At 40.6% G+C, this 24993-nt stretch overlaps 1 protein-coding gene across 1 annotated transcript; it reads right to left on the bottom strand.

Moving 5' to 3' along the window:
• LOC126982465 (mitochondrial dicarboxylate carrier-like) lies at positions 1–24962 on the bottom strand. Its single transcript, XM_050834504.1, has 7 exons — positions 24945–24962; positions 22853–23008; positions 12883–13049; positions 11866–12073; positions 11606–11686; positions 10488–10544; positions 1–8706 (listed from the first exon to the last, which is right to left on the bottom strand). Exons 2-7 carry the CDS (start codon positions 22961–22963, stop codon positions 8599–8601), a joined length of 732 nt encoding a protein of 243 aa, XP_050690461.1. The 5' UTR covers positions 22964–23008; positions 24945–24962; the 3' UTR covers positions 1–8598.
• Between the last annotated feature and the right edge of the window lie 31 nt (positions 24963–24993).

Genomic DNA, 24993 nt, shown 5'->3' with positions numbered 1-24993 from the left:
CATTTGTCCTCCATATATTTACATATTTATACATTCCAGAGGTACAATAACCATCTAAAGTAAGCCAAGGGCTGTACATTACTTTTTTTTAACTTTGCACTTTGTTGCTTTAGTCACTTGTATCTCAGTCTTATGGTTCATGCTGTAGCTTGAGCAAAAAAAAAATAATCCTGGGAAATCTTAAAACTATTGATACATTGATTAGTCCATAAATGATGCCATTTATTGATAAGTACATAAATGATGCCATTTACCTTTGACTACTATTATATAAGTACACATTAATGTTTTTAATGAACTTGCAATATGTAATACCAGAGATTGAGCTGAGGGGAGGTGCCAAACCCCTCCCTGTAAAAATTGTCAAATACTATCCTTCATTAAACTGCCCTCACCACCTCGCATCCTTTTTGGATTTATGGCCTTATCATGAAAAGATTAATCCTATTAGCAATATAAAATCTGATAAGCATTAAGTGAACACCATCTGTCCTCACAAATATGATTTTATAAACTGACTACTAATAATACCAGACTTAGAATTGCAAAGCAAGGGAGGTACCAGAGACTGAACCTGTGACAAAAGAAAAAGCACACAAGGTCGTGTAATCATACATACCACACGTTTTTTGGCAGCATTTTGAAATTAATGCTCTGCTTTCTTAAGTTTATCCTCTTAATGTACATACATTGATTTACTCATTCACTCCTTTCTAATGCAACTGTATGAAGTGACCCTACCCAATTAATGTTACACAAAACTTCAGAAGATACCAGTTAGAGAGGTGCTGAGGACCAAATACCTCAACAAAGCAAATACAAAGTAGATGACTTTATCAACATCACTAGAAGGCATGCTCCTAGTTTGCAGTAACAAAACTACCCTTTGACTGTATAGAGGAGTTTGATCATAAAAGGAAGGTGAAAAAAACAAGTTCAAGGAAGAAACATACAATTAATGAATGATCATCTACAGGTTTTACCCATTACTAGCGTGGAACAGCATTAGAAAACCCGCCTTGCCATGTAATAACAGCTAGTTGTTTATTTTGGAAGACATCAGTTATTTTAAAATTGATATATGTAATTACCACATTTTCACACACAGGAAATTGTCAAAATTTTTGGGATTAGGGGTACATGTGCCCATATTCTACTGCATGTTGCACATAGCAACTTGTGGGATTTATATCGTACATTACAGGATAGAGTTAGATTTATTTCATCCTAAACTTTGTTTTTGCCTTAAACCACTGTCACATGATTGTATCTACCTTCACCCCTTCAATCCGGCGATGTCTGCATCTGCAGGGCATCCGATGTCATCACCATTAGTCCTCTTCTAAACCTCTTAATCTTCCATTTCCTCTTAATTCTCTTCTTAACCTCTTTAAGAGGAAGTGGAAGAGGATTAAGAGGAATTTAGAGGAGGATTGAAAGGTTTCGAGGAGGATTAATCCTCTTCCATTTCCTCTTGACCCTTTCCATACTGTGACGCCGATGTCTGCGTCACGTATGGAAAGGGCTAAGCTTTGCAGGCAATGGTCACTGATGATGATGATGATGATGATGGCAGTTCAAAGACTACAGAGCAAAAATGCATAAAAGCAACCAACTGCTACAAATTTATATCCTGTAAGCTTACTTTAGTTCCACTTAAACAGTTCCATGTCATGCACTGACTGACAGTGTTACAGAAATGACCAATTGAAGGGTACCTGCTTATTTATTTATTTGCAACAGTTGTAAGAAATATGTATAGTCGGTCCAAATTAGCTTAGCCAATTTGCACCGAGAAGCCCCTCCCCCATTCTGGCTAAGCTCCGCCCCCCTTTCACCTGATTGGCTGTTGATGACATGGATTGTATCAAAGACACGTACCAAATATATGATTGAGATAATCTAGCTTCTTTCATGATTAAAAAATATTCGAAACTTAATTGAATAACGACACTACTTAAACAATCAATGACATCACTTAAGAAACAAAGTGCAATCATAATACTGCAAGTTTTCAAGGGAGAACGGGCCCTGCAAAACGAGCACCAAAGGCGATGATAGTAGGCTATCTATAAAGTAATGCACACTTTCCGTCATTATTTCCTACATAGCTCATTCACATAGGCATAACAAATATAATCACATAAAAAAATATACTCTATAATAACTGAATACAGGTAGGAATCATTGTATTGAGGAATAAGACAATAATTATGTATCTGGGGCTTGGAGCGACGGGTAGGCTACGTATGTACACTCAGCGCAACAGCCACAGATACAAAACTTATTCCTCAATACAATGATTCCTACTTGTATGAAGCTACTGTAGAATATATTTTTTATGTGATTATATTTGGTATGCCTATGTGAATGAGCTATGTAGGAAATAATGACGGAAAGTGTGCATTCCGATTCACCATAAAAAAAATAAAAATTCTGTGAGCATGCCACGCTGCAAATGTCTTCTTCGATAGTTTTCAAAGTAACGCAAAAAAGTGCCACAAGATTTTTTAGTACGGTCTGCGGTAGCACGGTATTTTCAGAAATTTTGTGGTAGTGCGGTACTTTTTTGTGATGCGGTACTACCGCACTAAGTACCACACTTGCCCACCTCTGCTATTTAAATGCATTCTTTTTAATGATAGAACCCACTCTTGTAGTGATAAGCATTGGGATGAGGTTGAGGAAAAAGGTTTATGCTATGGGGGTGCAGGTGTGAAAGCATGCAGTTGACAAGTTTAAAAGATAAATATTTGATCATGAAAATAATATAAGATAGTAAGGAAAGCAATATCACGGCAGACTTTGAGAAGTTGAAGATGGTCAGACAGAGGAAAGGTGGTAATGATGCAAAAGGTATTTGCCTCTACTCTGTTTAAAATACCTATGTGAGTGGAGCCTCCTTACACATCTGATACATACTCTGTACATGGACAGACAAGGCACTTGCATATAGGTGGCAACTGGGAGATGGAACAAAAATGGTAGAGATTAACATCCGACCTCGAAGAAGCATATACACAGGATATAATACAACTACATACTACAAAAGGGCAGTAGCCTACAGGTGGATGATCCTGAGAAATTAGTAGTTTCCCAACTCCCCTCCCCCATCCATAAATCTATCTAACCTCCCTTAAAAGTTTAATTGTTTGCATTAACACATCTGCCTAATAAGTTTCACTCTGAAGGGAGTAAGCAGCCAGACACCTGCTGCAATGGGTGGAAGCCACTACCAGTGAGGTACTATAGTATTATTGCTTGATATGCATGTTAAGTACTATGTGAATCGCCCAAAATATGAGGGCTATCTTACAATATACATAAGCCTCCACATCTGTGAGTTAAATCTCATGGTAAGTGATTTACAATTCAAAGACATGGTAAAAATTGACATTCCCATCTCATATGACTTCTCTTTCCCATCTGCCTCAAACATCTCAAAATCCTTTGACAGTCTAACATAAAATTTGGTTTTTAAACTGCATCATCAGAACAGTCCATTGCATTTTCAAAGGGGTAACATGCATATAAGACTGGAATGTCACTTTTGTTTTACTTTGAACCATAAGGACCAATTTGCAAATGCGAAGGCTTGAATATATTGTAAGCCCCTCTTGCATTTTCGGTGACTTGCATACTACGATCATGCATACTATAGTGCATTCAGTTGAAGCTTGCACCTGGAGCCTAGCGAGAGGTTTGTAAGCTGCTCTGTGATTGGCTGCCACTCCTCTCACTCACTTATCACTGACACTTTTTGATTTGACACATCTCTGTATTTTTTGCTCTAACTCATCTCATATGCAAGATCAGTCATTTTGGTTGGTACCATTATACTCAGCAATGATTGTAGATCTCACATGTGTTTGTTAATTCTCTGTAAACCAAAAATTAAAGAAATTACGGAGTGGTGAAGTGAAAGATGGAGTTATAGATGCTCATACCCCATTTTATTCTTCACTGATTATTTCATGGAACTGCTAAACGACAGTTCATAATAATGGTGGCATCTGATGGGGAAAGTTATCCTGAACACAATGGTGTTGTCATATTTTAGATAAAGTGGAAACGAAGGGAGTTCGGCAGCTTTTTATAGCAAGATGTAGCTGCATCTCGGCAGCGGGGCGCTCGGCGTAACGGCCGCAAAGTAAATACAGTATGAAAAACTGGGGAACGTCTGTCTTTCTGCCTCCCAGCAGTACTGGGCAGTGTAGGTTGCCGCACGAAGTAAAACATTTTTCATAAACCTTCGAAAAGTTTTCTGCAATAGACAATCACTTATTATTTCTTTTGTATAAAGAGCCACAGTATAAAAGTACTTTGGTTTAGAATTGTGTTTTTGTATTCACAGACGAGGGCTCCTGAGACAAGACCCTTTCACACAGAATAGAGGTAGTCCTCGAGTTATGACGGGGTTTGGGACCGACAGGCTGGTCATAAGGTGGACTGGTCGAAAGTCAAAATTTACACTGAAAAAATGTAAATTATTATTCATATGTCACACTGCAGATACAGCAGGGTTCCTGTGCCTCCTACCCTTCCCCTTACTCAGCCTCTGTCCTCATGTGCTCACCTCACCTCAGCTGTGTTTGGTTGAACCTGTAGCAACCCAACATTGTACAATGTTACAAAATTGAGCTATAGGTTGAGAATCCCTTATCCAAAATTCATGAGACCGAAAGTGTTGTGGAGTTCGGATTTTTTTGGATTTTGGAATACAGTAATCCCCCTCCATCGCGGGGGTTACGTTCCAGACCCGCCCGTGATAAGTGAAAATCCGCGAAATAGAAATACTCTTTAAATACACCCTAGGCATGTTCTTATAACTTTTACGGTACTTTTAAAAGCATTTTAATGTCTTTAAACACACTTTTAAAACAATATAAACACACCGTACACTATAGGGAGACATGCAGAACTGAGACAGAACAAGGCGAACAGCTTCTCTCCCTGCGAGATGCGAAGCAGCGAGATGCTTCTAAAACACAACAGCCAATCAGTGGCCGAGAAAACAATACTAACGCTCTGATTGGTTGAAGCAGTACGTACGGCCATTCTATCGTGACGCACGAGATTTAAACTCGTAACCAATGCTGCGGAATACTGCGAAATGGTCAAGATGGTCAAATCCCCACCAGGTTGTTATACGGGGTTTTGTGTTGACAGGGAAGTGGGGGACAAGGTAGACAAAGGGCACATTGCAATTATGAAGGCCTCTTCTATTTACGATGATCTGTTTCATGTCACTGATCTGGTTGCTAAGCTCATGTTCTATTTACCACTGATATCTGGAATCCATTTCAGATCACTGATCCGATCATGATCTGCCTGATCAGAAACCAGAGGCAGCTTGTAGTTGATGACACCCACAGCCCTTATCTGCACTGTGGCTGACTTATGGCTAGTTTTCCATTGGTGCTTGGAGCTATGTTTTTGTAGTCCTGGCAAAGTGGTGAAGATGGCTGCCTACGTTTTTGTTTGCAGCTGTATGTGTGAACAACTACTGTACGACCTGCACGAAGCATTGTATATTGCATCAGAAAGTGTTCGAAATTCCTCTTCCTCCTCACTCACCATCACACTATTTTTTACCTATTTTTTTTGCCCTTTTTAGCACATATCTGTCTCAATATTAACCAACCACCAATACCTATCTTTGGGGCTCTCAGACACCACCAGGGAAAGTAAAATGTGATAAATAGCAGAAATAAGTATCAATATGACTGCTACCAAAAGGATAGGATCTGCCAATCTACCTCAGGACTTTCTAGTTTCACAGAGCAAATCCAGACCAGATGCTGATGATGGTTCTAAAAAGAAGAGTTATGACCAAAGAGTATAAACAGTAAAGAGAGGACCCTCGTGCACTCCGCGATGGGAAACCTGTAACCAGGGCGACGGTAAAGCTCCAAGCTGCACGCTTGTAACTTGTGATGGCAGCTGAATGTGTTGGCACCCAACACACCGATGTCTGAGCGAATGTTAGCACTTGTTTGGGTTGTTGCAATGTGTATTGCTTCTTTATTCATTCACTTATATAATGATCCACTGATTCGGAAGTTGGAAAGTTTCGTTTAGTCGGCACAACATCTGTGGTCATATGCCGGAGAGAGATAGATGGGGAAGGAATTATAGAAGGGAACAGACCCCAGGAGACGGGACACGACCCACGATTAATACCTGGTACCCATTCACTGCTGGGTGGACAGGGGCGTAGGGTATCGGAAAAGCCGCCCAAATTTTTCCACTCCGCCCGGGAATCGAACCCGGGCTCTCTCGATTGTGAGCTGAGTGTGCTAACCACTGCACCACGAAGCCCCCACACTGATTCGGAAAGCTTGTTAATATTCTAAGGGGAATATATGAGCGGATAATACACACGAGTGTCGCCTGTCATTGCACATGAGTGTTGCTAGTCACTGACAGCTTGTACCTACCTCCCCACTCGACACATGGCCTTTGACTGTGGTTTGGATCTTTATCTAAAACTACTAGCACCATATGTTCCTTCTGTAACCACTTGTAGGCTGTAACACAAATGCAGCCTCTCATAGCAAATCTGAGAGGCTACACCTGCGTAGATAGCCTATAAACGTAATATTTCTGATATGTTTATATAACCACTTGTAGGCTCATGTGGCTGACTGGTTGTGGCTGGGTGGGGTGGTTGACTGGTTGACTGGTGGTGGTGATGATAGTGTGGCTGACTTACTGACTGAGGTGTCTGACAAGTAATCAAAAATACATGACAAACCTTTCTTTGTTCTTTGGAAATAATAATAATTAAAAATGATAGCTTAAAGCATTTTCTTGCGAGTATTAATGTAATTTATAGCAGCATCTCACTGAGTGCCCGTCATGTTGTTTATCTTCTGCCGAGTAACTTTACGTGCTTACTGCTTGGTGCGCCTCCATCGCCCTGGTTATATGGATTGGGGTGAGTGTCCTCTCTTTACTTTCTATACTCTTTGGTACGACTAGCCAGTGTCACCTTCACGGCATCTTCTTACCTTCTGTGAATATTTTGTTCAACTATGATTGTTCTTTCCAGTAAATGGTCGCCTATAAGGGGTGCTGCGAAAATATTATTAGGATGTTGTTGTTATGGGATGCCATTTTGGTTGCGATCAACTGATCGACTGTCTGGTTTGGCTCCCCCCCTCCCTTGCGGGGAGCTATGGGGGCTAACGGGTGAACCAAACATAGCTGAGACTTGTAAACAGCGGAGATAGCTGGATAGACTCATTCCACTAGTGACTGCAATGTGAGCAATAGTTACAGCTTAAGTTCCAAGGGCAATTGAGGGGGAAGGGTGGGTGGACTGCCCCAACCCACCCACCCTCTCCCCCTTCTGCCACTACGTGAGGACTGAGAACGGTGGTGGGGTGGGGGCAGGAGGGGAGGCTTGAGAGCGCTGTGTAAACAAACAGCTGCTCTACCAGTGGCAGGATATTTGAAATGTCAACTCATTACTTAACCAAGTTTTACTAATATTATTGGCCTCGTCGTAAGTGCAAGTAGTTGCAAGTTGCTTACATCATAACTCGAGGACTACCTGTATAACCATTTTAGCAATTTCCATTTTTGTGATGCTTTTTACACTACTAATTAATTACCAAAAGTGAAATCCTACTCTATTTTCAAAATTATACTCAAGATATCTCAGTTGGAGTATATTCTGAAATATTAATTGCTTGCAAAAAAAATATCAATCACCTTATCTCCAAGTTGGTGTAAACTTCAATTTGTTAATTTATTTTTTTGGCAAATTTACTTGGAAATATTATGTTAAAGTTTAGCAGAGAAGATCCCTTAATTGCTACAGTCATGTTTTGTTAAATATTAAGGCAACTTTAACATTCAGCAGACCCTTTCTTACATAAACACATAATGCAAGAATTTGTCATTTGTTTTTTATAAAAAACACCTTGCTCCTTGAAATATCTCTTATCAAGGAAAATGGCCATACTAGTCATCAAGCATGACCTTTATATATTTAAAAATTTTGTGGTTAATATACATACACTTTTTGGTTAAGAGGCTGTTACTGCTGTCTTTATATTTGTACCTTTCCCCTTGCTCAGCCCATGTCCCTTCCTCCTCCTCTCCCCACCTGCTTATTCACCTGGTTGTGATTATTTTCATGAAAACACTACACTGTTACAAATCCTGAAGCTGCAGTTCTTATAGAGAGCTTTCCTAAATCAATAAACAAGTTTTAGTTAGTCAAATGACAATAATGTGAGGTAAAGAAGGGTGTATTAAGGCGAAGAAACATTGAATGAAACTGGTCATGAATACACTCTCCTTGATACACCCATGGTTCCTTCTTACTCCTGTACTCAGTTTGTCAAAAATGTCCCAACATGATGGGAGGATTAACACTGCTAGGTTCATCGTAACCATAATGAACAGTTCATTATAATAAACTGCATATATGATTGGAAGCACATTAGTGAGGCACTGTAGAGTAATGGCCCAGAATTTTCAATCTCAAGAGGAAAATGCATGAACTGAAAAGTATCGTTGTTGAAATGTGAAAAAAACAACTAAGTGGATATATTATTGCACTAGTTAGTAGGATTTCTATTACCTTTAAACTGAAGGTTGCTTCACTATTCCGAAGTTTTTCCGGAGTTGCTCAAAGAATATGAAAGTAATGATAGTGTGTGGGCCGAGGCGGACAAAGGCTGGCACATACCCCTGGTGAAAGTAAAGTCAAATTATACTAGTTATTTCAGATGCTTTCAATTTATTATGAATATCCATGAATTCATTATGACTTTAAAACACTTTGATCCACAGAAGGGTGAGCATAAACAATAATATTTCAGTAGACTTTTGTCAATAACAACATCCCTAATAAAGTTTTCGACAATATAGATGTTTGATCATATAGATATCTGTTTATGATTATAGTCTGAATTTATTTGAATAGCAGGGATCTTGCAAAAAGGTTTTGAGCACATTAAGAAAAGCATCTGTTTGCCATGTTGATTATGTAGTTGTCCACCCCCAATCACTCACACTCTCTTAACCCTTTCACTAGGATCTGAACCTTAGATAGGAAGAGGAAGGTCATGGGCTCTCTAGACCCCATCTTGCATCAATGCCTCTCAGGCACACTGCCTCCTATCCAGTGCCTATGCCTAAACACAAGTTCAACACAGATTAAAATGGTGGTATTTGAAATTCCAGTGGCTAGTGTTGAGGCAAGAACACTGGGTAGGAGGCAGTGAGAATGAGTGGCATAGATGCAAGATGGCAAGTGGCCTAACTCTTCCTATGCAGTTTGCACAGATAATCCCTGCACCAGAGTTCATGCATTGAAATTTGCTGCACAACTTTATATTTGTCTCCCATGCCATCATAAAAATGCAAGAGGCACTAATCGTGTATCTGGCAGCAACATCCATCTTCTTTCCCACTCACTGGTGTAAAGGAAGGAGGGTCTCCCTCCCTCCAGTAGGGGTTGAGTTTGTATGGCCTCAAACAATTTAGCTTGAAATTTCCCCTATATCCTTATGTTTCCACCTATTTTTGCTGGATTACATAATAGATGGAAAACATACAGATGGTAAAACAATTCCAGCAATCATTGATCTTTACATTGTTGGGCACAGTAATAAGGAACTTTGCAAGCTAAAAGGACTGAAGCTTAGAACAATGGAAAACCTGATCCATGCTACCCAGGAAACAACCAGGGAAACCAAAAAAGCTTTTGACAGAACCAAGAGCATGTTAAGACAATAGCTTGACGTCAATCTTCGCCCTATGGCCAGGAAACTGAAAGAACAAACCCATACTCTTCTTGGTGATGTGTCGCTCCGTACAGTGCAAGAAACTTTGCAACGAGTGCATGGCTATGGGTGTTATTGCGAGTGGAAGAAGCCACTGACAAATGGCCTCCAAAAGAAGAGGAGGATTTATTTTGCCCAGCATTGTAAAGATCAACAATTACTGGAATTGTTTTTCAAACTGTAAGTTTTTCCACTCGTTATGTAATCCAGCAAAAATGGGCAGAAACAAAAGGATGTAGGGGAAATTTCAGGCTAAACTGCACACTGTCAACCCCTACTGGAGGGAGGGAAGGGAGGGAGACCCTCCTTCCCTCAGACCAGTGAGTGGGGAAGATGTACATCCCTGCCAGAGACACTACTAATGTTTCTTGCATTTTTATGATGGTATGGAAGGAAAATATAAAGTTGCATGGCAAATCTCCATGCGTGAAGATTATCTGTGCAAACTGTATACAGCTCTAACTACAATGACATACCATTCAATGTCAATTTAACTGTTAGCAATACAATGACATATATACTTGTTAATGTCACACATCCACAATGTTATATTGGCTGGGGTAGAGTTTTGGATATTATAGGATTGTGTTTTTGTGAAGGTCACCAAGAAAATTGGAAATAAGCTCACTTCAGTACACCCGTGCCTTTCATCTCCAAACAAAGAAACTGTAAAATCCAACTCACCTTAAAGAAGCCAAGAGGTCCCATTGTGGCAGTGTAGGTGATGATGTGCCACAGTCCCTGCAGAGAGGAAGCACAGATAATTAGTGAATGATAGTGATATTACCATGCACTGCCAGGAGGCTTCAAGTTCCATTGTTATAATCACTTGGAACCTCTGGTTAAAGTATGTATTTACATAAAAATATTGTGTATGTGTGTGTATTTGATTGTTGATTATCTTGTATTATCACTCCCAGATCTCTCTCTTCTTGAACTTTTAATATTTCTCCATCTCCCATTCTATATGTCCCCTTTGGTCTCCCTTCACTCTTACCCATTTCCATTACATGACATTTCTTCACATTAAACTCCATCTCCCATTTCTTACTTCAATCCCAAATCTGGTCCTCTTACAGAATTTCAGTCTTTACTATTTCTTATGTCTCAGTAATTTTGCATCATCTGCAAACAAGCTCATGTAACTATTTACTTTCTCTGGCATATCATTTATATATACTAGGAAAAGTATTGGTGCCAGTACCAATCCTTGAGGCACCCCACTATCTACATTTCTCCATTCTGATTTCATGTCCTTTACCACTGTTCTCATTTCTCTTCCCTTTAAGTAACTTTCCATCCAGTTTTTCATTTTCCCTTTCAATCCTCCTCTATTTTCCAGCTTCCATAGTAGTCTTGTATGTGGAACTTTATCGAAAGCCTTCTTCAAGTCCAAATACACGCAGTCTACCCATCCATCCCTCTCCTGTATTATGTCTGTCACTCTTGAGTAAAAGCTCAGTAAGTTTGTTACACATGAGAGAGAGAGAGAGAGAGAGAGAGAGAGAGAGAGAGAGAGAGAGAGAGAGAGAATTAGCATTCTTTAAGATCTGTTAGGAGACTCAAATATGTATCTAACAATACATCAAACCGCAGAATAAAGTCTTTGGTATTAGAGTGGATACATCTAGTAATCAGTTTGTAAGAAGTTAATAATAATTGATGCAAAACAAACTGGTATCAGAACAGAAATTTAATGCTCCATCTACTCTAGAGATTTGAGGAAAGCTCAAATATATTCTGATACTAACCAATGTGAACATATATACCAATTTTGTCACAACAAAACCAGAATCACTGACCCTAAACTCTCCTGGCCTTGCATTCATAGCACGTGTCTTGATCACATCCACAGGCTGGGTCATAGTGGTGGCAATAGCTCCCTGTAGTACAAAATTGTAGAGAAAATATGTTATATGTAGCTAAACTCAACCACTCTTATCAGTCATGAAACTAGATCAATCAAAATCTTATGATTTTGAGGCAAGGTGACTTTCAGAACTTAATGAAAACATGAGACTAAATTATGGAAATAAGGAAAGACAAAGCACAAAAGACTCACAGCAGCCAGGGAACAAGTAAAGTGGCAGATGAGGTTGTCACTAAAATAAGGGGTGTTCAGCAGCAGCCCCTTGATTTGGTCGTAGAAGGAAAGCTGTCCAATGGTCATTAACACTGCCCTGAATGTAGCTGTGGAAGCACCTCTGAAGAGTCGGGGCACGCCTTCTTCTCTCACTACTCTCACCACTCCATCCAATGCATGCTTGTAACTGCCGGAATATATAATCATGGTAAAGTCTATGCTAACCATTTAAATATCAGAATTTTAAATATTCACAGTCAAAACAAGCAGCATTACCATATTTAGAAAATTACCTCATTTGACGGCTTATAAGATGCACTTTTTTCCCCAAAAATGTCCCAGAATATCACTGCGTCTTATAAGGTCAATGGTCAGCTTTGGGTTACTGGCTAGTGGAGTTTTAGTGGTGCAGTTGCCCTAAAATTATACCGCAAACATCTCCGCCAGTTGGGAAACTTTCCACGTCAAGTGGGTCACTACACGGCTCTCTTCTGACCTAGATTAATTTCTTGTGTGTTTTTACTGGTTACTCATCTCCCATTTTCAATGAACTCCCTGGAGAGAATGGGCCATCCATCTCCTGTTCCCAACACAGGGGAGAGAAGACAGAATACAGGAGAGGATGCCCACTGCTTTGCCACCGCATGCACTGACCAAATTTCCACTTTTCCCATACATTCACACAACCTCTGCATGAGTTTCCATTGCTGGGGATCGAATCTGAGACCGGCTAGATGGAACCACCCCCTAACCCGTTGGCCAAAGAGGTATCCCTTAGGCTTAGAGGAATGAGTATGGGAGGCTTTCCGCATCAGGCAGGTCACTACACTGTATTGTGTTGACATATTTTTGACAGAAAACCGGCAAGTTTAGGAGTAAAAAAAAAAAAAATTATAAGTTTTTGCCGTTTTTCGCTTACATTATGGGGAGATCCCCTTTAATCATTTATCATTTTATTATTATTATTATTATTATTATTATTACTACCAGACTTACTTTCTTTTCTGATCAGCAGGAAGCTTGATGTCATTCTGCATTCGGACATTAATCATATCCCCAGGGGTGCCGACAAATCCTCCACATGCCCCGGCAAAACCTGCCAGGCCTACTCTCTTGTAAAAAGGCACAGAACCAGAGGAATCTGCCATCCTTTGCTTGAAAACCTGTAAGAAAAGTATATATAAAAATTTATAGTCTTTGAATCTGCATTTGAGTCAGCCCTAATAGCAACTTCATACCACTAACACTTTCACACACTCAGGATAACAATCAGGGACCCTTGATGCACAACTATAAAGAATGCAGAGTTAACTTGGAGGATGGGTCCAAGAAATAGAAGGGATAGTAAGTGAGGGACTTGTAAAATAATAGAATGATAGAAATTAAATAATATCAAGGAACTGTTTTTTTTGTAATGTAACAAGTTATATTCTGTATTCATGCTCACACTCCTCCCCCCTCCAACTCATGAACTTATGATTCCCTCTAGCCCCCCCCCCAAAATCTGCCAAAATTACAGGACCGGAAGATCCAGATCTTTGTTCTTCTCACAGGTATCAACAACACCACACACTTGTGCTAAGCGAATTCATAAGACCATGGGCCAAACCAGTCCACCGCAATAGATAGGCAAGCACCTTGCCTGGCACACTGAGCAGTGTAATACCACAGTAGATGTTGCAGTCCTTTCCCTTTCCATATAGGGATGACCAACCCCCTTTTGCAGTCAGGAGGAATGGTACCAGATTGCCATACAGCTGTCAAGACTGCATGCAACCTGCGGATCGTGGCTTCACCTTCAGCTTTGAGCAGCTCCGCACTGATGTTACAGATGCCAGATGCCTTTCCACCCCTCAACTTTGCCACAGCCTCTCTGACCTCGTCAAGAGAGGGTGGGCTTTTGTCTATGGGTGGATCATCATTCATCACCTGCAACCCAGCAACTGGAAGCTGGCCACTCGGAGGGTCGGCCATGACAACTACTCAAAGTACTCAGCCCAATGAGCCCTCTGCCCATCCATGTCCGACACGAGACAGCCATCAGCTCTTCAGATTTGAGACTTCGGACTTCGGACTTGAGTGTACTACTCACACCACTTTATAAAGATGTTTAATTGTTATATACATTATCAGGTGTTATGCAAAAATATACATATTATGGGTATTCCTTTGGCCAATTTCTCGGTTGTTAAAATTCCAAGGACATCATAATAATTGCCATGAAATTCTGCTATTGGAAACATCGTATTTATAAGCTATATGCAGCTCGGAGTGTTGTCAAAATTTTATTTATGCTTAGATGTACCTCACCAATTTACAATAACTCCAACCATGAACTTCTGAATTCCACCACAAGAAAACATTAAAGAGATATAGTAATTTTATTTCCAGGAGTTCGTTTCTTGCTTCAAAGTTTTCAATATGTGTCAAAAAGTACTGTATACTTGTTTTTTTAAGATAATTTTGTGAAAACAAAATACAACAAAAAAATCATTCTGTGCTTATCGTTGCTTGATTTTCTCGGTAACTAATGACAGTATCAAAATTCTAATGAAATCATAGTAATCGTGAAATTCTCCTTATGGAAATGTTTAATATTCAACAGCTTACCAAGACAATCATAAGGCTAAGCGAGTGTGAAATCAATGTGAATCCATTCCTCCATATGACACTAATGCTTAGGTCAAAGGAAATTTAAAAAAAGAACATTCATATAATTCACAGCCTTGAGATTTGCAATAAAATGTTTATTTAGTAAGGTAGGTTGGTAAAGAAATGTGACTGAGAAGCAAAGCTACTGACCACTTTAAATCTGAGCTTTCTGCAGAAGATATATGGTAAGTTCCTCGTACATTTAAGTAAAAGATTTTCCCATGCTGTGTACAATTTAGTGAAAAGTTGAAAGCTCACCTCATTGGCAAGGATATAACACACATAATCAGATAAATGGTGAAAAATTAATTTGTGAAGCTTAAGGTCATGCAAAGTGTCACTGTCTACATAATTTGTGCATGAAGTTATAAAATAAATCTTCTGCCTATCAAAGTATGAGAAAGAAAATTCGTTAGAGGAAGAAGATATGCTTTATAAGGAGAAAAATACAGTCCATCCTCATACTTTTCAAGAATATGAGAAGCATATTACCCAGAAAAATATGAGCCATTGAAAAGCATGTACAGTAGACGCTATTTAATGTGATATATACCAAAGATATTTCCATTAACCCAGTAGCAGTGGGGATCATGTTTCTTAATGGTCCCTCTAAGCGAGAAAAATGAGAAAAAAATCACCCTTCACACAGACCATTTTATAATATATATCAGAGCATTTGTGATCAGATTATGTATCAACTATTTTGGGGGGTAAATATCATGGCACAAATTTGGCCCGTCGCTGCTACAGGTAACTCGATTTACGCGAGTTTGGTTTACGCGTTTTTGAAATAACGCGTGGTCCAAAATCCAAATAAATGTTTAATTTACAATTTTTTTCACTTATACGCGATATTTTATGGAGTGGCCACCAGATCTCATGCAACTGGACTCACACGGCGCCGCGGCCACTCAGCTGAGCTCAGTTCTTCCCGCGCGCCACTTGAACAACAATACAGTACCCACGCTGCCACGCTACTCGACGATAGGGGTGAAAGGGGCCTTAGGCCACTCAGCGGTGACTGAAAAATCCCAGGTGGAAGCGGCAGATTTGAACCAGTATCATCCAGAATGCAGCCAACGCAGGACCAGCATGCTAACTGCTCAGCCACCGCCTCCCCTATGTGTGCTCAAATCTAAACATAAATTGAATTTGAAAATGAATTTAACTATTCCTTGTGTATGTCTACATGATCGAAAAATAAAATCAACCAATGAGAGGTTGCACCTTCTTACCTTCTACAAATGTTTCATTCAACTATGACTGCTGTTTCTGGTAAATGGTTGCCTATAAGAGCTGTTGAGGGAATAATGTGAAGGAGCTGTTGTTGTTGATAGCCATTTTTGTTGTGCTCAGTTGACCGACTGTCCAGTTTGGATCACCCCCTCACCTGCGACGAGTTGAGTGAGTTACAAGTAAATCGAACCAACCCTAGCTGTTTTTGTATGTGATAAGAATGGCTGTGCAACCTCGCAAGAATACCCCAACCATCGCTGGGCGTTATAAGGTGGCACTGTGAGTGTTATGATAAGTAAAATATCATGTTGGTGTAGTGTGTGATGGGAAAATAGTGCAGAGAGAGGTTAATAGGCACAAAATGGAGGTAGATAAGCCACCAAATAACCAATTAGAATTATTTCCATTGATTCTTCAATTAACCCGGTAGCAGCGACGGGCCGAATTTGTGGCTTTACCGTGTAGCAGCGACAGGCCAAATTTGTGCCATGATATAAACCCCCCAAAATAGATGATACATAATCTGATCGCAAATGCTTTGATATATATTATGAAATGGTTTGTGTGAGGGGTGATTTTTTCTCATTTTTCTCGCTTGGAGGGACCATTAAGAAACGTGATCCCCCACTGCTACCGGGTTAAGCTGTCATGTATTTCCACTATCATGCGCAGTTTCTAAACCAATTAGGGTGTTGGTAGGTCATGTTTGAGGCTCTTAAGTTATTTCATCTATGCAAGTGCTGATCTTGGCATGTAAAATAAGACCAAGTGCCATGCTGAGCAGGATAGTGGTGAGGCATGCTAACCAAGCAAGACTTACCAAAGGCTTGATTCTGTATTAGGTCTTACTACCATACACCTGTAGACTGATAAGTTTGGAAAGTTTCGTTTAGTCAGCGCAACATCTGTGGTCATATGCCGAAGAGAGACAGAAGGGGAAGGAATTATAGGAGAAGGGAACAGATCCCAGGAGACGGGACACAACCCCCGATTAATACCTGGTACCCATTCACTGCTGGGTGGACAGGGGCGTAGGGTATCGGAAAAGCCGCCCAAATTTTTCCACTCCGCCCGGGAATCGAACCTGGGCTCTCTCGGTTGTGAGCCGAGTGTGCTAACCACTGCACCACGAAGCCCCCTTGTAGAGTGATAAAATCAGCACATTGCTTGGCTTTTATTTACATGCCAAAATTCAGTGTTTCTGGCATATGCACAAAGAGGTCACTAATAGTTGCATACCTATGGGTTAACTCAAGGCCTATTAGTGTCAGTAAGTCACACCTCTGCTTCACATATGTTGTGTGCACTGTCACTCAGTACATGTTCATATTATCGAACAAAGCAAATTTTGCATAATTCTTAATAGGCATATTATTTAATGTAAACTAGCGTAAATACAACTTCCCAAAATATGAGGATGAAATGTGTATTTCAAACCAATTTCTTATGTAACCTTTTTGGTAGAGAAATTGGATTAATTATCAGTTAAAATAAGGAGAGCAGAGTGAGGTATTTTGCTATTTACAAACAGGGCCACCCTATGCTGCCAAGTGACAATAGCACAAATCTATCCAACTGCTTTATCTTATTTTTCTCATTTCTTTATAATTTTGCCAAGCGTGCCTGCTATGATTTGCTCTTATTTGTGGCTATAGTAATGAAGAAATTTAACATGTGCAGTCAAAAAGTTACTTAATAACTTATAGGATTTGGGAGTAATTATGTGGGGGATGACAATTTCTACGAAGGGTCAATATCAACATTGTACTACTCACAATTTTTGGATATTTAATTTCCACATTCATGAATGTGGTGCCGATTAATTACAAATATGGAGATAAATGGTCATACATGTATAGATTTTGACTAAATGATCAATTGATTGAGGTTGGGTAGGATTCAAAGGAGTGCTCATACATGTACAACATAACTATTCCTAATCAAGTGAGGCAGTACACGAAAGATCAAGCCAAGCAAAAGAACAAGCAAGACACCTGGGCACTAATGTTCCTCAAGAGACTGATAAACGGGATCATCATCCACATCTTCAAACTTGAACTGCAAAAGATAAACCAAGCATGAGTTGAATATATTATAGAAACTGTAACACTCACCTTTTTCATCACTGTTACACTTCTAGATAAGGAGTATGAATACTACATGTAAGTAGAATTAGCACTTTTGTCGGTTAATGGAAAACTACACAAAGTTAACAAATACAAGACTAGCTAAGCTACCAACTGAGAAAATGAACTCTCTGAAAATCCCTGATATAAAACATTTTCAAACATCAACTGATTGATTTTACAAAACTGATACTGATTAATGATTATATATTTTAATAATGCAATTTTCCATAAACTGGTAAATAAGTTTATATGCATGGGATTATTTATGACGGTAAAAAAATATCATGTCATAGAAACAAAGAACTACATAACTGATTGTGAAATGTAACAAAATATAAGCTGAATAATCAAGATGAATAGAGAAATATTGAAAAAGATGAGCAAATTGAGTGTGTGCATATATTAAGTATCAGGAGCCTGTGGCTGAGTGGTCAATGTGCGAGAGCAGTACCCTGGAAGACTCGGGTTCGAGTCCTGCCCATTGTTACAAGTTGACAATTATCAGTCATCCCCAAGTGGCATAAGACTACCCTACCCACATGCTGTTCTGAAGACTGCCTATCAACCTGAACTCTAGATTAGCTCTCTAAAGAGGATAAAAAATTAGCTCTGGGGGGCAGCATGAGCCAAGCGAAATGGTGCCACTTTAAAGACTTGCCTGCACCAAAACAGGCTGGGGCCAACCATCAGGCCCCATCAATAAAGCCCACCGGTGCCATGGGCTGCATAAAAAAGAGGGAAAAAAGAGGAAAAAAGCACAAGGAATTCATAAAAAATGTGGCAGGCTAGGTGTAGATAATATAATCAACAATAAGTGTCCAAGTGTAAGATTAGTGAACTTATTCAGCTTCGTTATATTGAATTTTCCACTTAATCGAGAAAATGCTGTTTCCAGCCCCTGCAGCCCTCTAACACTTTGCCCTGCCAAAATACTACTATTATTATTATGATTATTATTATTATTATTATTACTAGTAGTAGTGGCAGGAGTAGTAACAGTACAGAATTTGTGTAAAATACACAAAAAAGCACTGAAAACACTAGACCGTGTGGGAGGTCTGGTGGTGGTGAACGACAACACCACTCCGTGTTCAGCTCAACGGTGCTGGTTAGCGGAATTTTTCAACTATATTGCATGGCAATGACGGAATGAAATAAACAGAGGCCTCACGTCCAACGCGTGTTTGTCCAAGGTATTTCATGTCCAACGCAGAACTTTTTGGACAAGTAATTTTCAAAGAATAATTGTAACACATTTAAAATGGTCCAATGTGCATCAAACCCCTGCTGACAAGTGGCCCAAATCCTCATAGTTTCTGTAATGCATGGAAAAATCATCCACAGCATACTGCACTTGTCACTCTAAGCCAATCAGCCAGAAGCATGGTGCGTGACACTAGCCAGTAATATGAGCGGGGTTGGTCACGTGATGAGCAGAGTTGCTTTTGTGACTAGGTTCTGAGTTGCTTGGGTAGACCATTCTGCCTGCCCCCACACATTGTAAACATGTAAGGATTTTTATTTTATTTTCTAAAGAACACCCAACCCTCGATTTCCCGGACTAATATGGAGGATTACTTGTCCAGGAGTCAAAAATTGCTACCGTCCGGGGAAATGGCCCATTCACAGACATTCACAATACTCAGCCTGGCAATCGCTAATATTTAATACCTGTTTGGACTTTTACCACACTTTTTCCACCACATGCTTCTTTCTATAAAACCAGGTAATAAAAATATGAAATGGATAATATAAACAATCATTACTACAAGTAGCTGCTCAGTTGGTAACTATGAACAAATAGACAAAAATATATGTCGCATGAAGAAGCAGCAGAAGCTAATTGAAACCACTGTGGACATTTCATTGAAGACACAGACAAACTTAGAGAGCAAGTGAACTACCAATACAGAAATAGCAAATAAAAGTAGAGGAATTTAACAACTCTGAACAAGCATGCAAATCTTATTGAATTAGTGAACTTCTTGTGGAGGTGACATGACCCTAACCGCTACCACCACAACACTCGACCGCCTAGTGAGTCTTGCAGACGGTCAGACTTGGTGCAGACTTGGACAGGCATACGACAACTGCCAGACTTAGCTGAACCCCAGATTTTTACATGGATTCTGTTTTGGTTCCAAGAGTTGACCGGGCACAAGTCTCACTATTGCTGGGCCCCAGATTTTGTTTAGGAAATCTGATATCTGGGAAATCAAAGGTCAAGTGATTCTTCAGAAATTCTCTTAACAATATTATTTTTTTCCATAGGGTGTTTTGCTTGTCCAGTGCTAATATCGTCTGCAATCTCTTATCAAATTACCGTGTTGGACATATATATATATATACACACACGGTCAAGTTGCGTATGAAGCTGATTCGTAAGGCGCGGTTTCCTATGACGCGGTATGGTTTCAGAACCGTATGTTCAAATCACGCGGGTAAAACCATCTATGACACGGTTCGTGGTCTCCCCGGGGCCAAACGAGCGCAGAGTTGCCAGGTTGGATTTTTTTTTCAGAGGAGGAAAATCTCATGGCGGCTGGGTTGGTTTTGGGGAGGATTTCTATCCCGTCTCTCTCTCTCTCTCTCTCTCTCTCTCTCTCTCTCTCCGCACATTTTTGTATTCAGTAAGTTACAAAATTAATTATCCTCACTATCAGAATGATCATATAGCTGAAATTTATAGATGTAGACCAGAAGAACGTTCGCAGTCGTCTGCCATGGCCTCAAATTCCAAGTCACAGTCATGGCGTGCTCCCCGACCGCTCCGCATCTCTTCCCGCCAATCTTTTCCCCCTCCTTTGCTCCTTTTTTCGTGGAAAGTGGACCTGGCTCAACTGTCTATTCTGGCAGGCAAAAAAGAAAGCGATCTGGCTAACTAGCCAACTAAAATCTACAGCAGGCCACTTCTGCACATCAACCTATTGGCAAACTGGCTTTTAAAAATCTAAATTGGCTGGTGGTCCCAGAGCCTTTCGATCCTTTCTTTTGTCTTTTCTCGCTGCCCAGTCCGAAAGGGATGAAATCAGAGACACGGGGTATAAAGAACCTAACGAGAGAGAGAGAGAGAGAGAGAGAGAGAGAGAGAGAGAGAGAGAGAGAGAGAGAGAGAGAGAGAGAGAGAGAGAGAGAGAGAGAGAGAGAGAGAGAGAGAGAGAGAGAGAGAGAGAGAGAGAGAGAGAGAGAGAGAATCTTTGAAAGTGGTTGGTCAACACTAATTATTGCATTAATATGCGTGCCACATGATATTTTTTGTCGATTTCGGGTTGGCAAGGAGAGTAAATGGTTGGGCAGGATTGGACGGTTTTTGGGCGGAATGTGGCGGCGGCGTGGTGGGTCCTGACCTGACGAGTACTCGTCTAGCTAGGGCCGCTTTCACAGTCACTTTGTCTGTTTTGATCGTTACCAATGGCGGCGATCGACGCAATAGTTTTCCACATGAAACTGGCCTATGGGGTAGTGGCGGCTGTAGAGGAAGCGAGAGGTGTTGAGAGTGTGTGATAAGGTGCGGGGCTAGGGTAAACCTGCAGCCGCCACTACCCCATCGGCCAGTTTTACGTGGAAATACTATAGCGGCGACCGCCACCATTGGTAACGATCAACACAAACAAAATTACTATGAAAGCGGCCCTAGTTAACCCCCCCGGCCCCCGCACGGCAAGGAGTCGGCTCGCTTACCACGCACGTGCTGCACAATGGCTTGCAAGCCTGCTGGGAAACCTACAGGCAAGATTAAATTCGCCCACTGATGTACGAGCAGAAACTGGACATCATCAGGAGGATATTGAGAGAGTGATAGGCGAGAAACAACGAATTTTCCCCGTATGTGAGTGCAGATGGGATAAAATGGCGGCTAGCCAGTACCAAATTGTATTTTCCCCATATGTACTGAGTGAAAAAGTGGGTGTTGGTGGTGGCTGAGTGGATGAGGTGGTGAGCGTGGGGTTGGACTGAACAACTTCAAAAGGCAGATAAGTGCACTGGGGCTAGAACGAAAAAAAAAAAAACAAACAAAAAAAAAAAAAGGTGTGGGTGGGCCAAAAATGGCAAGGACCAGAACCAAATGAGTGGCTTTCAAGGTAACTCACAATTTTGTCTCTAATTATGCTCTTGAGTAGCTTACTTGCAACTGAAGTTAGGCTGATGGGCCTGTAATTACCCAGGATTTCTTTATCTCCTTTCTTAAAAATCAGTGTTAAGTTAAAAAATTGGTGAGAGAGAGAGAGAGAGAGAGAGAGAGAGAGAGAGAGAGAGAGAGAGAGAGAAAAAACAAGGTAGGCTGTGGCTAATGAGTGAAACTTCTGACTCATAAGTGTAGACTGTAAACAGAATATGATCGTGTCAGAATGACACAATTATAGGTAGGGGGTTATGTTATGCCACTGCACTGTACTGGTGCTGGAAACTTTCCTCTTAGGAGGACCATCACAAGAACAGTATCTGGAAGAGCTACCGTGCTTAGCATGGAGCAGTCTATCTACAGTGGAACTCACAATAAGTGATACGAGACTTAGCATGAATTACGAAAGGCAAGGACATCTCCAAACTAACAGTTATGACTGTGCAGTACTGATCCAAAAATAAAGACCACCTCCAATTGTCTACCAGCTTTCACTCGCTACCACAACCTACTGGCAGGCGTTGTCTCCAGAATGTGTTAACCTGCAAAACACACTTGAAGCAGACAAAGAGAGATCCTATAACTCACCTATGTTACACATGAGAAATGTATTATCATTTGATTCAATAAAATTGATTATTACAGTACATCAACTGAAATCATTTAGTTTGCAGGGTATGGCATTGAAAACTATGAATAAAAACAATGTTGGTTTCCACAAAATACTAGTATTTCTACTGTAGAATACACTACGAGTTTAAAATGATATGATATTAAATACCATAATTCTATATTACCCAAACATTAGTTAACCAATGTACCTTACCTCATATATGGCAAAACGTGTGGTTGAATAGGTGATCTGCCTGAGAAGAGAAGCAGACAGACCATTATAAAGGGCTAGGAAACCTTGTTTTTTCACTATTTGTACTGCCATCTGCCCACCACTAAGCTGAGCCACTTGCTGAGTCTGAAGATGAACCTGAGGAGGGAAAAAATCTAACTAAGTTTTAGTTTTAAGAGCTTTTTCTGCAATGAAATATACTAATGTAATTATCCTATATAATAATTATCCAATATATAATGATTATTTTAAACTGAGACTTTTACCATATTTACAGGTACAGTCATACCTCAGTTTATGAGTGCCTTAGTTTACGCATGTTTTCATTCATAAGAAAAAAAAAAAAAAATGCCTTGGTTTATGAGCGGTGACTTGGTATACAAGTATCCAGTTTGTACGAGTCTTTTTTTTTTTAATTTCTCGCCACCTCAAGGGTGGGGACACAGGCTATATGGAGGCTGTCAGCATCAAGCATGTACGTCCCTCCACAGACCCTTGCTGGGTAACGGCTCATGAAGGGGAGGAGAGGATGCCGATAGACCAACTATATCAGCTGACATCACCCTAGCAGACCAGGTCGGTCTTTTGGCGAAGACTGCCGTCTCTTGGTACAAGGCAAAGACGTGAGTGTGGGTTACCTTTGTTCGTAGCAAGACAAGAATGCTCAAAGCAGAAAACAATGGGAATAGAGTCTCAGGGTTGCCAACTTGAGCTGAAAAAATACAAAGAACGCAACATCCCATTCTCCAATACAGAACGAACACATATTTTAAGAAACGGGTGGCAACCCTAAAATTTCTCTAGCCTGCCATGACTAACAGCCGCTGCCCGCAGCTGGTGAAGGCAGGAGGAAAGGAGGGAGGGACGTTACGATGTGTATTTTACCCGTATTTCAGGACGACCCTTGACAAACATAATTTTAAAGATGGGTTTTGTGGTTTACCGATAAATGCACTCACTACAGTTTTAAAATACTTAATTTTATCTGCTTAACCATTCAGACAGCCAAATACGGAACAAATGGCATTCCGTATTTTAAGGAAAGGGTGACAAGTTGGCAACCCTAGTCTCGGTCTGTGTCGTAAACTCGTACAGATAGCATCCCTGCGCTTGTGTCTGATTGCATTTGTGCTTTGGTATGAGATCTTTGTGTTTTCAGTACCACAGTGTGCATTCTTTGTGCTTTAACAATGTCCCCCAGAAAGATGGTTAAAAAGGATGGTGCTGCAAAGAAGAAAACCGGAACGGCAGATACTGTGCTTGCAACAGGAACGGGATGTGAGCCTCGGCAGCTTGTATGCCCTCCTGTACATGACTGATTCCCGTTCACCCTCCATCTCGGACAATATGTCAGGTTAGCTTCATGTTGGTGGTTGAACTACTTTCGGGGGTTGAAAAAGTCACTTTCAGCTCTCCCAGTTGCGCTCACACTGAGAGCTCTTTTGGGAGCAAGAGGAGGCTTTTGAGGAGTCGAGGTCACTGACCATGGATACTCGGGCATGGACTCAGATGAGGAAGATCCAAAAACCTCTCTTCCCGCCATTGTTACAGAGACAGAAACACTGAGAATGGCACGGAATTGTGTTGGGAGTCACACTGACCCAAAATCCCCATGTAAGCTTCAAAATTGTAGCAGAAAAAGGCAGACCAGAAACACCTGTCACCCCCCCTTTAGGGGTTAACATGGGGTGGCTGAGTGGATAATGTGACGGCGTTGCGTCTGGGATGACACAGGTTCGCACCCTGCACAGTGATAATAGCTGGGATTTTTCAGTCACCGCCAGGTGGCCTAAGACTACCCACATGCCGTCCAGAAGACCACCTAGCAACCCGGAATGTAGATTCTAGGATCAAAGATGAGCTCCGGGGAGCAGCACGAGCCAATGCAAGATGGCGCCACAACAGGCTGGAGCTGACCATCAGGCCCTAACTTGAAAGCCTACTGATGCCATAGGTGAAAAAAAAAAAAAAAAAAAAAACCATGTATATACATATCAAACTAATCTATTGATTATTATTGTTCTGACATAATTTTCTTGATACAATATTTAAAATTCACAATAATGGGACCAACCTTGAGGAGATCAAGTGGGTGGGTAAAGCAAGTTCTGACATATAATTTT

This window comes from Eriocheir sinensis, chromosome 51, assembly GCF_024679095.1.
Source record: "Eriocheir sinensis breed Jianghai 21 chromosome 51, ASM2467909v1, whole genome shotgun sequence".
Taxonomy (NCBI): domain Eukaryota; kingdom Metazoa; phylum Arthropoda; class Malacostraca; order Decapoda; family Varunidae; genus Eriocheir; species Eriocheir sinensis.
Note: the sequence above shows the minus strand (reverse complement) of the source record. Positions and strands in the feature narration are given on the sequence as shown.